Source organism: Rhincodon typus, chromosome 2 (assembly GCF_021869965.1).
Source record: "Rhincodon typus isolate 14 chromosome 2, sRhiTyp1.1, whole genome shotgun sequence".
NCBI lineage: Eukaryota > Metazoa > Chordata > Chondrichthyes > Orectolobiformes > Rhincodontidae > Rhincodon > Rhincodon typus.
The window spans coordinates 124617284-124632185 of record NC_063333.1 but is presented as its reverse complement, the minus strand read 5'-3'; the positions used below and the strand labels follow the sequence as shown (position 1 = coordinate 124632185).

Below are 14902 nucleotides of genomic sequence, written 5' to 3'. Positions count from 1 at the left end.
AATGCTGAATGTAGTTAAGAACACTTCTGATTCTTGAGGATGTAAGCACTCTCGAGAGAAGTGAACTCTGTCACTTAAATGTAAATGATGCATTTTAGAAATAGCTAACAAATCCAGTCCTAATTATTTCTGCACTTTTTTTTGTATCATAAGTGTAATGTCCAGGATTTAATTTTTTTAATTGTGATCCTGGTGAAGCGACATTGAGTGAAAATAAGTACTACAGCAAAACTGGCTAAATGTCGAGTATTAACAATTTTCAGATTTTTGTCCATTTCAACAATCATTGCAAGCTCCTAACCCCATCTGGATCACAAATCAACTTAGAATGAATGTGGAAAATCTGGCTACTTGAGTTTTCAAAAGATGTGCCAAATTAGAGGTACTGCTGGACAACTATGTTAATGACTATTCATTCCTCCTGTGAACACTAAGGAGTCTGTGCACAAGAAACAGAGTGGCAACCAGATCCTGATTTTTGAAGGCTAGCAAAGTCAACATGCTGTCACGAGATGGGTTCGAAGACTGTTACCAGTTTAACCCTTCAGGCAGCCCTCCGAGGACAGCAGTATGTCATTCATGCCAAGTAATAGTAGGTAGGATCACTGGCAATTACAGCAGTAACAGAATCCAAGAACTAAACCAAATCCCATTTTGTAAGAGTGAAACATTTTGAGCCCGTAAACCGTATTGCCTGTCAAATTGTGTAATATTTACTGCTAGCCCATTGCATTTGTTGAAGAATTGTGAGGTGACACATATGGTAAGAAGACCATGGACAGATTGTATAAAATAAAGGGTGTGATTCTAAAGAGGGTGCAGGAGCAGAGGGACCTGCGTACAAATAAGTGCACAGATTGAGGGTGTCAAGACAGGCGGAGACACAGTTTATAAAGCATACAGTATCCTAGGTTTTCATCATGCAGGCATAAAGGGCAAGAACAAGGAGATGATGATGAAGTTGTATGACATTGGTTAGACCTCAGCTGGAGTATTGTATACAGGTTCTGAGGGCCACATTGCAAGAAAATGGAATGCATTGGAGTGCAGAAGAGATTTGCAAATTTGGTTCCAGGGTTGAGAAACTTCACCTACAGAGATAGATGGGCAATGTTAAGACTGTTCTTGGACAGAAGAAGACTAAGAGGAGATCTGATAGAAGTTTTCAAAATTATGCGAAGACTGGAAAGAGTATATGGGGAGAAAGGATCAAGAATGAGTGTGTGTAGGTATCGTGATTTTCAAAGAAGCAAATGTGATGTATGAAAAAAAACTTTTTCATGGTTGTTTAGGTTTGGAATGCACTGCCTGGAAGTGTGGTGTTCCATGGAGGAATTCAAGAGGATCTTATTTCTATTTAAATTATCCAGTGTGCAAGGGTATGAGAAATAGGCCAGAAGGTGGCACTAGGTCATGACATTTATTTGGAGAGACAAAGCAGTCACAATGAGCTTTTGCACCACAATGCTTCAGTAATTCTATAAAATCCTTGCACAATTCACAATTTAAAAAATCCTCACTATTTATCACTCTTCTTTCAGGGAAGGAAATCTATCGCTCCTGCCTGGTTTGGTCTACTTATGGCTCATAGCAATATGGCTAATTCCGAACTGCCCTTTTGAAATGGCCTGGCAAGCCACTCTGTTGTATCAGACTACTACAAGAAGTTTTTCAGTGTCAGTGGCATAGACGAAAAGTTGAATGAAAATGAATTTCTTGCGAACTTCATGGATATAAACCATGAAACAATATCTGATAATAAAGTATATAACTACACTGGTAGTATTGCCAGAAAGGGGAGGAAAGAAGGTAGACTATGTAGAGATTGGTTTAGTGTTATTAACATTTGGGTGCTTCTCAAGTCACAACTTAACACTCATCACCAACAATACCAATGATGAATCCTGCAGGACTTCACCCAGTGTTATATGCCTTGTACAATATTCCATCGAAGAATCTAATTGTAGTGGACATTGTACAAAACATTTGCCACTCCCAATTAAATGTCTCTGGAATCCTATTAAGACTAATACAAATTCATTGGATAAATATATGGATGATAATGGAATAGTTTAGGTTAGATGGACTTCAGATTGGTTTCACAGGTCGACGCAGCATCGAGGGCCGAAGGGCCTGTACTGCGCTGTAATGTTCTATGTTGTATCTGATCTTGGAATTCTTCAGCAATTACCGAGTATTTGAGCTGCAATTTCTAAGGTGTCATCTGACATTCATTACAAAATTAATGACTGTCACCACCAGTCTTCAGTTCTGTAATAAGCGTCAACTTAGGTGATTGAGATTCCGCATAGGGTGACTCTTTCATTGAATCAGTAAATGCAGGGTTTCATCTTTTCTTCCACAGTCTCTGTACTCGAGGAAGAGCCATTTTGGTCGAATTGATTCACAAATTTGCATTGGTAGATCAGTTAAAGGTATAAATTGTATTTCTTTAAAATGAGACAGATACCCAAATTTTCCTTTTTTTAAAGTGGATTATAGCTGTTGTTCAGGAATGTCAAAAAATAACTTAAATGGCAATTGCATCAGTTATGTTAGAACAAATTTCCTTTTCCTACTCAAGCTTTGTTAACTTCTTTTGCTATCTGATTGCACATTCCATGCTCAAACTGTGTCAGTAGTGAGCTGTAGTTGTTGGGCCCCATCTTGCACTGTCCTCTTACTCTTCTGGTACTTTTTCTTTTTGAGTACCATGCAGCCATCTGCATTCTTGCCCCTCTGAAGTGGGGAGCACCTCAAGTTAAGGATGAAATCAGTTATTAAGTAAATTGCAAAAAGACAAATCAGGAAATCATTAAAATTTTTTTTGATGGTCCGTACAAATGGAATTCAAGAAAAGAGCTAAGTCATGCATTTAAATCTGAGGAAGGGAGAATGTTGTGTACACCTTGAAAGATAATAATACAGCTAAGCAGGAAAAGCATCTAGGGGTTTTGGTTGGCAGGTGTTTAGAGCTGTTCATTGTTGCAAGAAACCAAGAAAGCCAGAGAAAAATGCTGGATTGATAACAGCTGGACAGAGCTACATCTGAATGTTGTATTTTGTTTTGACCTTCATGTCACGGTTGCCATAAAGAATTGTGTTCCAGTTCGAGGCATTGAGGATGATTCCTAATTGAAGGCTTTCACATAAGAAAGAGCCATCTGTCCTGGTGCTTCACTGTTGATTTTGTGTTTTGGAGATGGGGGTAATGGGGCATGTTAATAGAGGTCTTTAGGATCCCCATGAATTGGGGGTGTGGTGGGAGGAAGATAAATCTAGAAAAGTTCTTTACCTGCACAACGTTTCAAGGTACACCATTCAGACTTAACGTTGTCGTGGCATGCGGGCAAATCTTTTGGCTGCAGTATCTGATACGAAAATTTTATGGATGTCTGGCCAAAAACCCTCCTGAAGGGTACAATAGTCATAAAACATGGCACATATCAAATGAGATCCTTGTTACCATGAAAGCTACAACTGCACCTCCCAGTCGCGAACCATTTCAACTCCCCCTCCCATTCCTCAGATGCCATGTCCATCCTGGGCCTCCTACAGTGCCACAACGATGCCACCCAAAGGTTGCAGGAACATCACCTCATATTCCGCTTGGGAACCCTGCAGCCCAACGGTATCAATGTGGACTTCACAAGCTTCAAAATCTCCCCTCCTGCTACCGCATCCCAAAACCAGCCCAGCTTGTCCCTGCCTCCCTAACCTGTCCTTCCTCCCACCTATCCCCTCCTCACACCTCAAGCCTCATCCTGCCCCCTTGACCTGTCCGTCCTCGCTGGACTGACCTATCCCCTCCCTAATTCCCCACCTACACTCACGTTTACTGGCTCCATCCCCGCCTCTTCGACCTGTCTGTCTCCTCTCCACCTATCTTTTTCTCTATCCATCTTCTATCCGCCTCCCCCTCTCTCCCTATTTATTTCAGAACCCCCTTCCCCTCCCCCATTTCTGAAGAAGGGTCTAGGCCCGAAAAGTCAGCTTTCCTGCTCCTGAAATGCTGCTTGGCCTGCTGTGTTCATCCAGCTCTACACCTTGTTATCTCAGATTCTCCAGCATCTGTAGTTCCTACTATCTCTGAAGGAGCATCCTTGTGGATAGGAGCCATGAGCTGTGGCAGAAGTGCCAGTGATTGGGATTTTAATGTCTAATGCCACTTTATGGTGAGAGGTTATTTGTCATTTGTTGCCATCATTAATGTTCTGTCTCCACATTCACTTTTTTCTTTTGTCTAAGCCATTATATCACTCCTTAGTTTCCATCCTTCGTTGGGAATCCAAAACTTGGCCCTCTAAATAGCACTTTGCCTCACCATATGCACATTAATAATTGTTACAGCAGTTTTACTGTCCTCTTTTCAAGAAAGTAAATTTGAACAGTTAAATTTGTTATCTCTTTGATATATGTTTTGCAATTTCCTTAACTTTTAACTGTTTTATTAGTTGAAACTTTACACTTTTTCAGATAGCCTTGCCTGATTTTTTTTTAATATAACTTGCATGGGATTGAAAATGCCCCTTACTGTACTCCGTGTACACTCATGACTATGTGGCCAAATTTATCTCTATTTACAAGATCGTTGATGACACCGCTGATGTAGGCCAGATATCAAACAATGATGAGACAGAATACAGGAAAGAGAGTGTGTGCTTGGTTGGATGGTGTAAAAATAACAATTTCTCCATCAATGTCAGCAAAACTGAAGACCTGATCCTTGACTTCAGGAAACAAGGAGGAGGGCACGTCCCTATCTACATCAATGGAGCTGAGGTGGAGATGGTTGAGAGTCAAGTTTTTTGGAGTGACGATCACCAACAATCTGTCCTGGACCACCCACGTTGATGTGATGGCCAAGAAGGCATAACAACTCATCATCATCCTCGGGACTCTAAGGAAATTCGGCATGCAAGGACTCTCACCAATTTTATAGATGTATCACAGCATTCTATCTGAATGCATCATGGCTTGGTGTGGCAATGCTCTTCCCACGACTGTAAGAAACTACAGAGAGTTGTGAACACAGCCCAGCCTATCATGCGAGCCAACCTTGACTCCACCTACACTTCTCGCTGCCTCGGAAGGCCAGCATCGTCAAAACCCCTCCCCCGGTTATAATCTCTTCTATTAGGTATAAGATACACAAGCTTAATTACGTGTAGCCACAGGTTCAAGAGCAACTTCTTCCCCGCTGTTGTTAGACTTCTGAATGGACCTCAAATTTCAAATCTAATGTTGATCTTGCTTTTTGTGCACCTTCTTTGCAGGGGTAACTTTGTTTTCCTCACTCTGTTCAATCACCCTATCATCTTTGTATATATGATCTGCCTTTACTGCACACAAAACAAAACATTTTACTGTACCTAGGAACATGTGACAATAATAAATCATTTCAAAATACAGATAAAAAGGAAAAAACTCAATTGCAGGGATCAGTTGATGCTTTCTCCTTACTGGCTAGTTAAAGGAAGATATTCTTCAGGAACATTTGACATTTGGGTTTTTGGAAAGTCAAACTAACTTGCAATTTGCGTATGACATGATTTGGAGGAAACACTGAAATTCAGTTCTTAATATTGAAGGAGAGGAGTCTGTTGTGAACTTGAATATCTAAGAGGGGGACAAGACATCATCAAGCAGTTGCCCCCAGTATGAAAGTTATTTTTTCCTTTGAGACAAAAGCTGATATATATGAACGTCTAAATACTGCACTTGCACAGGGCCTGCATTTTTATGAAGTTGAGTTAGTGTTGATCTTCAATATGGAAGATTTTCTTTTAAAGTGAATGACATGTTTTAGCACACTACTGCCTATCTGATTCTACTGCCTTTAGGTGATTAAATAAATATATTTTATGGTGAGCTTACACAGTGACTTAATATTAAAAATGAGCTACTTTAATGTTCCATCCTTGTATACCTCAGATTGCAGAATCAGAAGATCCTGTTACCCACACTTTGTACTCAGCAGCTATGAAAGCTTACATTTTCATTGTAATTTTGAAGCGCTCTCCCCCCATCGTTGTCGTCGTCCTCCCTGCCCCACCCCCACCCCAGCACCTCCACAGCATATCAAACAGAAGTGGAACGTCCTTCATAGATAGAAGGGTAATGTCATTGCAGAACCTTATAACAGGATAACTATTCAACAGCAGAAATAGTAGTAGTCTTTCTCTTTCTGGACACTATCTGATCGTTATCCACTAATGTACATCTCAGTAATATAAATAATGCAACTTTTTTGTATAAATTCTGGATTAATGGGTTTGTATGCTTGAATCCTTCAAAGTCTAGCTTTGAACCAAATTTAAAATGTATCTAGTATGTGTTGCCTTCTAATATTGAAAAGTGCAGCAATTTTATTGCAGGTGTTGGAGAAGATCTATGATAGATTTAACTTCAAATTGATGTTCTTAATAATTGTATCTTGTGCATTTTTCACAACAGGTCAAATCTGTAAAAACTGGCTCAGTTTTCTGGACAATATGTTGCTGCTTGTCCTACTTCTATATGGTGAGACACGGTGAACTCGGTTCAGTTCCACAGAATTTTATCAAAGCTAAAAATAATTCAATATGTTACACTTCTATTGTTTAAATGAATGAATGAATCTTTCTAGTATTCAGTCTGCATTCTGCTTTTCCCTTTCCCCAGAGCGCTTCTATCTTTGTTAAAAATAAATTTAATCTGCAGAGATTCAAGGGGTGATGCAGCAACCTGATTGCATTGTTGAACTTCGAATCTCTGTGAATCCCAGACTCACCCACATTTACTAAATACATTCTAGTTGGTGCCCTGCCCCTTGAGTATTTTGATTTTATGGTACGTTTGGTCAAACCTAATCATTAGACCTGAAAGGTGATTTAAGAAGATATAAGCATCCTTGCCTCAAAATACACTATTATTGTGTGCAAATGTAGCAACTTTTGATAATTACCAAAAACACTTTCCTTTCTCTCCATGGACACATTGACCTGGATATCTCCCTCAGCTACCTGTATTACACACAGATATCTAAACAAAATTTCATGGAGAACTAAGGAATGCACCTAATAATGTTATACTTTGTAAGCATTCCTTAGGTTTTAATCTTTTCCTTTCCAAGTTTCATTTACTGATTGCACTCTGTAAGGCCAAAACTATGTTTCAACTAGTGGAGGCCTACAAAAAGTTTGTGGTCAAATTTGTATCTTTGTTGCAACAGTACTTCTTTAAGTTCAACATTTCTTGTTATTCTTTCAAAGATTTGCTCTGCAAAAAGCCACATAAACTGCATGTGTAAAAATAGAACATAGGTAATAAATACCAATGTTGTGTAGAGTCTGGTCTTGTGACTGTCTGCACCCGTATTAAACATCTAATTAGGAACTATTTTCTTCCGAGTTGAAAAGGCAAATTTATATCTGATAAGCTCTGTATTATTTGAGAAATTAATGCTCTATTTCCTTGAAATCTATCTAATAATTTCAACATTTGTCATCAAAGAAAACAGATTTCCAACTAACAATCATTGCTTAGGATTCAAGTTTGATAGTAACATTATATTTGTAACTTCCTTGAGTCTTTATGCAGAGGCATGTCTGTTAGAATTATACTACTGAGTAGGACTGTCCCTTCCATTTTGCCAACTTAAAATCCATAATTTCATCACCTCCCTTCTGTCAATCTGATCCCTCATTGAAACAATCTCTAGCTAGGGTAATGTTGGTCTCTCCTTGGCTTAAGCTGTTTACATTCTCCTCAAAATCACTGCTCCCATCTTGCTTTACCACCAACTGTTGGTAGCTGCATGTGCGCAACATGCTTGAAGTCTCTATTTACTGCATATGCACTAGGCACTGCCCAATAAATAACTACATCAGAAACATCCCTAAACTGACCAATCAAAATAGTTCACACATACAATTATAAATTTTTATAAATATTAACCAAGAAAGCACAAGTTTGACATAATTGATTTTTTATTTGTCTCTTGTTATGTAAATATATTTCAAGATTTAGAAGGTTCATTTTTGTTCAATCTTCCTTCAAGATAGCACAACCAAGGAAGGACGTTGAATAGTGACTCATTAGACTACTCCATTTAATGAGGTGGTGTCAGTCTTTATGAATGCATTAATAAATTAAATTGCATCCACATTTTAGAATGTGAAATGAAAATCTCCATCGTCTCTAGAGCAAGAAACCTGTCCTGTTAGCATCATTCTGCATTCAAAACTTACTGTTCAGTCAACTAAGCTAACTGACCTCCATTTTACGTCCAGCTTGAATGGTATTGTTTACATATTCCTTCAAATGACGTGATACAGAAGGATAAGAGTTATCCATTTATTACTCAAGTCTAAGAATTTTTGCTGAACTTCGGAGTTCTGTCTACTGCTCAGTTTGAGAAATGACAAAACTCGTCCCCAAACCTGCAAGATAAATACTGACAGCACTAAGCCAGTGATGAAATAATTAAATGAACTGGGACAGCTATATGTTATTCTTGGTTAATCTACTGTGAAATCTTCATAGCTTCAGTACAGGTCTTGTAGATCATGGGAATGATTTTTTTTTCATGCACTGTAGTTTTACTTGTATCTAACTTGAAGTTTAGGTTTAATTATTTTTGCACGTTGATTTTCAGGTGTCTGCATGGGGTGGTTACGTGTTTATTATCAACCTTATTCCACTGCATGTGTTTGTATTGCTACTGATGCAGAGGTTCAGCAGAAGGATCTATATAGGTCAGTAAACTCATCATGATGATTCTGTTCCAAAAAAACTGTCTTGTGCACTTATACCTCTGTTTAGGCCTTGGACAGTTGGATTAATTGTATACTTAATAATTATGCTTTGTTGACCATATTGATTTTAGGTTGTTCATAATCACGGTTACCTAATAGAGGCAACCAACAATTTTTTGTAATTTTCTGCTGGTTTATTGAGAAGCAGTGGTTTTGATGTAGTACGTTATTTGATTAGGCAAAGAAAGGAAATATATGACCCGTGACAGATGAGAATGTTTGTTCATTCCTGGAGCCGATCTGTAGAATGGAGGAGTAGGCGCAGAGCACTCCCACTCCCACTAGTCTTACATCCTTTTGTGATGGTCTGTGGTGGCTGGCCATAAATGCAATGCCAGTCACTTGTCTAACCCCTCTCGGCCAACAGCCATGGAACAGCTACTCCTGAGTCAGATGACTGTTGACCCATTTACCCACTGCCAAAGGAAGGTTAGTTTTCACTCATTCTGGAACCAAAAAACCCTTCTATTTCCAGTACACTACATTGATAATAGGGTAGGATGGTGCCTGATAGATCTTTGACGTGAGTCAGAACCTTGATAATTCTTATGACTACTTCACTGTTTTCATTATAGAGATGTGTTTATGTTTGCAAAAGGCTAGTTACTAGTGTAACAGTTAGATGAGGCAGCATGTTATGCAAGAAATACCAAATATGGAATGCTGAGTTATCACTAGTTTAAGGGGTTCCCCAATTCTCAACAGCCACACTTGATTTCTTGTGGCATTTCCAAGGGCATTGAAACTCAAGTATAATACCTAGCCGTGTTGTCTCATTCCAAGCAAATAACAGTACACGTCAAGCTAAAATGAAATTGACCTCTTGAAAATTATGACTGACATGAATTCTTTTCAGGTGTTAATTTGAAGGAAATTTGATTAACTTACGTAGTTTATTCTATGTTGCCCACACAATATCTGACAGACACCCCAGCAAAACTTGTATCAGTAGAAAAACTAGTGCCAAATGCTGCCTGCTAGTTCCCTTGACTGCATTGTTTACAGATTCATGGCAAATTGGCAAACAGCTGTTTTGAAGAAAAAGCTCTCTTATCAGAAAACCAAAGCTTGAAGAAATTGTTCATCAAATCCTATGTCAACCCGACTGTCTACTCATTGTTGAACATTTTTAACATTTAGTTCGTTAATTGACATTTTAACATTGTCTCTGGAAGGAATTGTTTTTATTCTGATTTGCCTGAAGATGGCATTGCAAACATTGACATTGTATGCATGCATAACATTCGGATGGTGCACTAGTTAGGGAATCTCACATTTTTATAAAAGGAATGTTTCACTAATTTTTAAATTCCCATGTAGCAATGAGTTCAAAGTGTGTCCAAAAATAAATGCCGTGTAAAATTAAAAAAGTAACTGGATAACAGTTCAAATGATATTTATGTATGAGATTGGATGTAATGAGTATTTCAACCTGGAACTAAGTAAAAACAGCTTATATAACGGTGGATAATAAGACAGGAGTTGCAGACAAAAATATTGAGGTTGACAAATCTGCAGTTTGAGCAGAGAATGCATGTGTCTTGAGTACAGTGGCAAGTGATTTGAGTGTCATGATTTAAGTCCTGAGGGTTCCCAAAAATGGTTCAAATCTAATGAACAAGAACTTGTATGATAAGTCTGCTTTGGGAAACAAGTCCAATAATTTATTCCATGGCAAGTGATTATTTTGCCAAATGATACCGTGCAATAGTAATAGAAAATGGAGTTTTATAAAAGCTGAGTTGAAAGTACAGATTTTCAGTACTTGCCACTTTTTTTCAAATGACCTCTACCTTGATATAAACATGTAATTGAGGGTGGCATGGTGGCTCAGTGGTTAGCATGCTGCCTCATGGCACCAGGGGCCTGGGTTCGGTTCCATTCCCCCTTGGGCGACTGTGTGGAGTTTGCATGTTTTCCCTGTGTCTGCGTGGGTTTCCTCCGGGTGCTCCGGTTTCCTCCCACAGTCCAAAGATGTGCAGGCTAGGTGGATTGGCCATGCTAAATTGCCCATACTGTTCAGGGAGTTGTGGATGAGGTGGATTTGAGAAATGGGTCTGGGCAGGATGCTCTGGGAGTCAGTGTGGACTTGTTGGGCCGAAAGGCCTATTTCCACACTGTAGGGATTCTATGGATGATTTGCTATTTTTCTCATCTGCTTTGAGCCAAATTTAATAATCACCTCAGTTAATTACAACACGCAATTCATTTTGAGCTGATACATATCCTTACTGAAGTGTAAACAAATTTGTCAAATAAAATGCCCGTGCCATATGGCATAATACTGCACCACATTTGGTGCAGACTGAGTTTAGAATAAACAAAGATTGAAGCACATTGGCGCTCTAAACTTCCCACATTTTGTATGAACATTTCAGCCTTTGATCTCCTTGAAACTATTGCCTTCTGGTCCAATCGTGTTGTTTTGAATTTTTTAATATTTTAAAGCAAGGACCTTTTTTACATAAAATATAATAGTGGCACGATTTCTTCAAGAGCCTCTGCCCAATGCCCGACGAGGTTAAAAGATCAGCCAGAGCAGTGTATTTTCTTTGTCACAGAACTTCCTAGCTCTACCCTTTGGCACAATTAGAAAGTATTTAAGAGTAGTTCATTAAGAACATGACAAGCAATTGGAGCAAAAGTAGGCCATTCTGCCCCTCAAGCGTGCACCTCCATTGTACAATGTACATTGTACATAGCTGTTCTACCACAGGCCTCAGCCCCTGCTTAGTGCCATTGGACATTTCAGTATTTCAAAAATCTGTCTCCTACCTCTTTAAATACTTTGTGATCTAGCCTCCACAATTTTCAGAGGTAGAGAATCTCAGACATTTAAATAATAGTCTGCCTTTTGATCCTTCCAACCAAGACCGCACACTTCTACATTAAACTCTATTTGCCAAGTTTCTGCTCACTCAATCAACTGATGTATGTCCCCTTGCAGATTCTTTGTCCTCACCACAGATGCCATCCTACCTATTTTCATATTAGCAGCAAATTTGCGTATATTACACCCTGTCCCTTCTCCAAATCATCAATGTAAATTGAAATAATTAAGGCCATATGACTGTCTGTCTACCATTTGAAACTTAGTGACTTGAAAAAGATCCATTAATCCCATATGCACTACATCTACTAGTTCTCCTTTATCAACTCTGCTTGTTTATATCCTCAAAGAACTCTTGGAAATTTGTCAAATGTGATTTACCTTTCACAGAGTGATGTTGATTGTTAAGCTTTTCCAAATGTCCTGCACTCTAGCATCTTCCCACCAAAAGGGGTTAGGTTGACTGGCCTGTAGTTTCCTGCTTTGTCTCCCTTCTTGACAGGTTTGCAATCTGCTGGAACCCTAAGAGTTCTGGAATATTTTTACCAATGCCTCCATGATTTCTGAGCCACTTCCTTTTAAAACCCTTGGATTCGGGCTATCAGGTCCTGGTGACTCATCTGCCTCCTGTCCCATTAATTTGTTAAATACTTCTATCTTTTGACAGAGGTTGTGACAAGATCTTCTTTTCCTTTAGCATTTTGCTTATGTGATATCTTCGCGATGTTTATAGTGTTCTCCATCCTGAAGACCGATACAAAATTTTGGCTTAAAATATTATTAATATTAAAGCATATTTAAAACTAACCAGCCCACAGTTTGATTGCTCCTTGCAGGAATGCTAAGTTTAAGAACTCAGGCATATGACACTTAACCTGCATGCTACCATCTGTAGGGTGTCTCCTTACAGTTATGGAATGCTTTGGGCACTCCCTGCATGAACCATTTATACTTTTTAATCCCACTGGTTTATTGCTTGCAAAGTGGATAGTTAGCTCCCTGGCCCCTGCCACTTTCATTTTTCTCCACTTAACTTTTTCAAGCATTACCACCACAGGTAACGTAGAACAGGAAATAAGCAGAGTGGAGGGAATTGGTATTCTGCTTTCTCCCATGGGGCAATATATCATGCTTTCATTGCGCAATGACAGTGTTAACAATTTAATATCCTTTTTTGCATGTCGGATAATCCATACTGTTCGAAACCACTTCCATTTATATGAAATCCAAAGCTGGCCATGTCTGTTCTGTGAAGGGCCTGGGAAATCCTTTGGAATACAGAAATGGTACAGGGCTCAGACTTATTTTATTGGAAGCTTGTTGGAGACCTATGTGGTACAAATTAAAGTAAGGGAATTATTTTCTTTAAAGCTAGAGGAAATGAACTAATTTCCCTGAAGGGGGCCACAGTTGGCCTCATAAGAGCCTGTTTGATCTAGAAATAGATTTAATTTATTAGAAGGTGCAGTGAATTACATGTGAAACAAAGATTCAAAACCTAGAACTCCTGTTGGTGCAATCTTTCAAAGTGTTAATTTTTTGAAAACGAGCCCAATTTTCCAGAGCTTCTATCTAATGTGATTGTGTTTGAGAATGTTCAGGGCATTTCACTTGTCCCAGGGCTTTTGTGACTATGTAAGACTGTTGACCTCTCATTCTCCTTGAACTAAAGTTTTGTTTTGCAAAATTGTCTTGCAGCATCACCAACCTGCTTCATGTCATGTTCCTGAAGCATTTAGTATGATCCAGTACACATTGGCCAGTGTTCTTCTATTGTTCCCTATTCCTTTATTTTGGGAAACATGAAGTGTGACCGTTCTGATCCCACTTTATGCATAATCTCTGCACACAGTTTTACAATCAAAGTGAACTAACTAACATTGTAGGTCTGAGCAAATTGAAAAATAAAGACCTTTTCCAGCATTTACTGCGTTACCATGTTTTAACTTGTAGACAAATCTGATAACAAAGCCATTTCTATGGCTTTCTTGAATTTGTGGGTGGGCACCATGCAATTCAACTTGTCATGATTTTACTGTAATAGTATTTATTCAAAAAATCTACAAATATGATTACCTTTAAAAATGGTCTCATGTCAATAGCACTTGCAACTTAAATTAATTCATGATGTACCCATACTTTGCCACATCAAACGTTAATTGTGTATTCTCTTCACAGATGCTGGCAGACTGCTGAGTTTCTCCAGCAGTTTGTTTTCACTTGCTTCAGATCTCGAGTGTCTGCAGTTCTTTTGTTTTACTAAAATAACAGTGTCATTTCGCAGAATAATAATGGAAAAAGGAATTAAGCTGTGCTTGTATCTTTCCTGTCATGTACTCATCATAGAATCATAGATTCCCTACAGTCTGGAAGCAGGCTATTTGGCTGATCAAGTTCACGTTCTCCCTCCAAAGAGCACCCCCAACCCCACCCTGTTGCCCTGAATTTCCCATGGCTAATCCACCTAGCCTGCACATTATGGGCAATTTAGCATGGCCAACACACAACCTGCAAATCTTTGAACTGTGGGTGGGTACTGGAGCACCCGGAGGAAACCCATGCAGACATGGGGAAAATGTACAAACTCCACACAGTCAAGGGTGGAATCGAACCTGGGTCCCTGGTGTTGTGAGGCAGCAGCGCTAACCACTGAGCCACGATGTTGCTCCTCATGATGTGTTAAAATTGCTTTATAGCCAGTATAGTCCCTCTGATGAGCAGCTGCAATTGTAGATTGACAACAGAAACCATTCTGTATGCAGAAGGCTCCTGCAAAGAGCAATGAAGTGAATTATCAGGTACCATTTTGGTGGTGTTTGTTTAAACATCAGAATGTCAAGAGGCTCATCTGTATTTTCAGTGCAATACGATTTCCTGCATCCAACTGAGAAGACCAAAGAGAGCCTCTGTTTGACGTCTTTGATCACAAATTCAATTTGCTAATGAAATCTGTAACATTTCAACAACATGAAAAACAAAGGCTCTGCTTTTTAATTGACCTTGATCTGTCAACATTAACACATTTAAAACAGTTTGCTGCTGACTGAATCAATCTTCTGTTTTCTTTTAATGAAGGTGGATCACCCTCACAACTATATAAAAAGAATAGTTCAAAGCAGCATCCAAGAATTCCTGCCTTTCAAATATATGATAGATAGATAGGATGGTATCAGAAGAAATATAGCAATTTATCTTCTATTTGCCACAAGAAAGATGGCTCTAATTTCTGTACAAAGTGTTTTGTACTGTTGTCTGAATTTTTAAACAATCATTT

At 38.9% G+C, this 14902-nt stretch overlaps 1 protein-coding gene across 1 annotated transcript in view; it reads left to right on the top strand.

Moving 5' to 3' along the window:
• Positions 1 to 14902, top strand: part of stt3b (STT3 oligosaccharyltransferase complex catalytic subunit B) — a 91804-nt gene that overhangs the window by 40814 nt on the left and 36088 nt on the right. Inside the window, exons 4-5 of the mRNA XM_020524683.2 lie at positions 6457 to 6522; positions 8639 to 8738. Of these exons, the coding sequence (XP_020380272.1) occupies positions 6457 to 6522; positions 8639 to 8738 (166 nt within the window). The remainder of the gene's footprint in view (positions 1 to 6456; positions 6523 to 8638; positions 8739 to 14902) is intronic.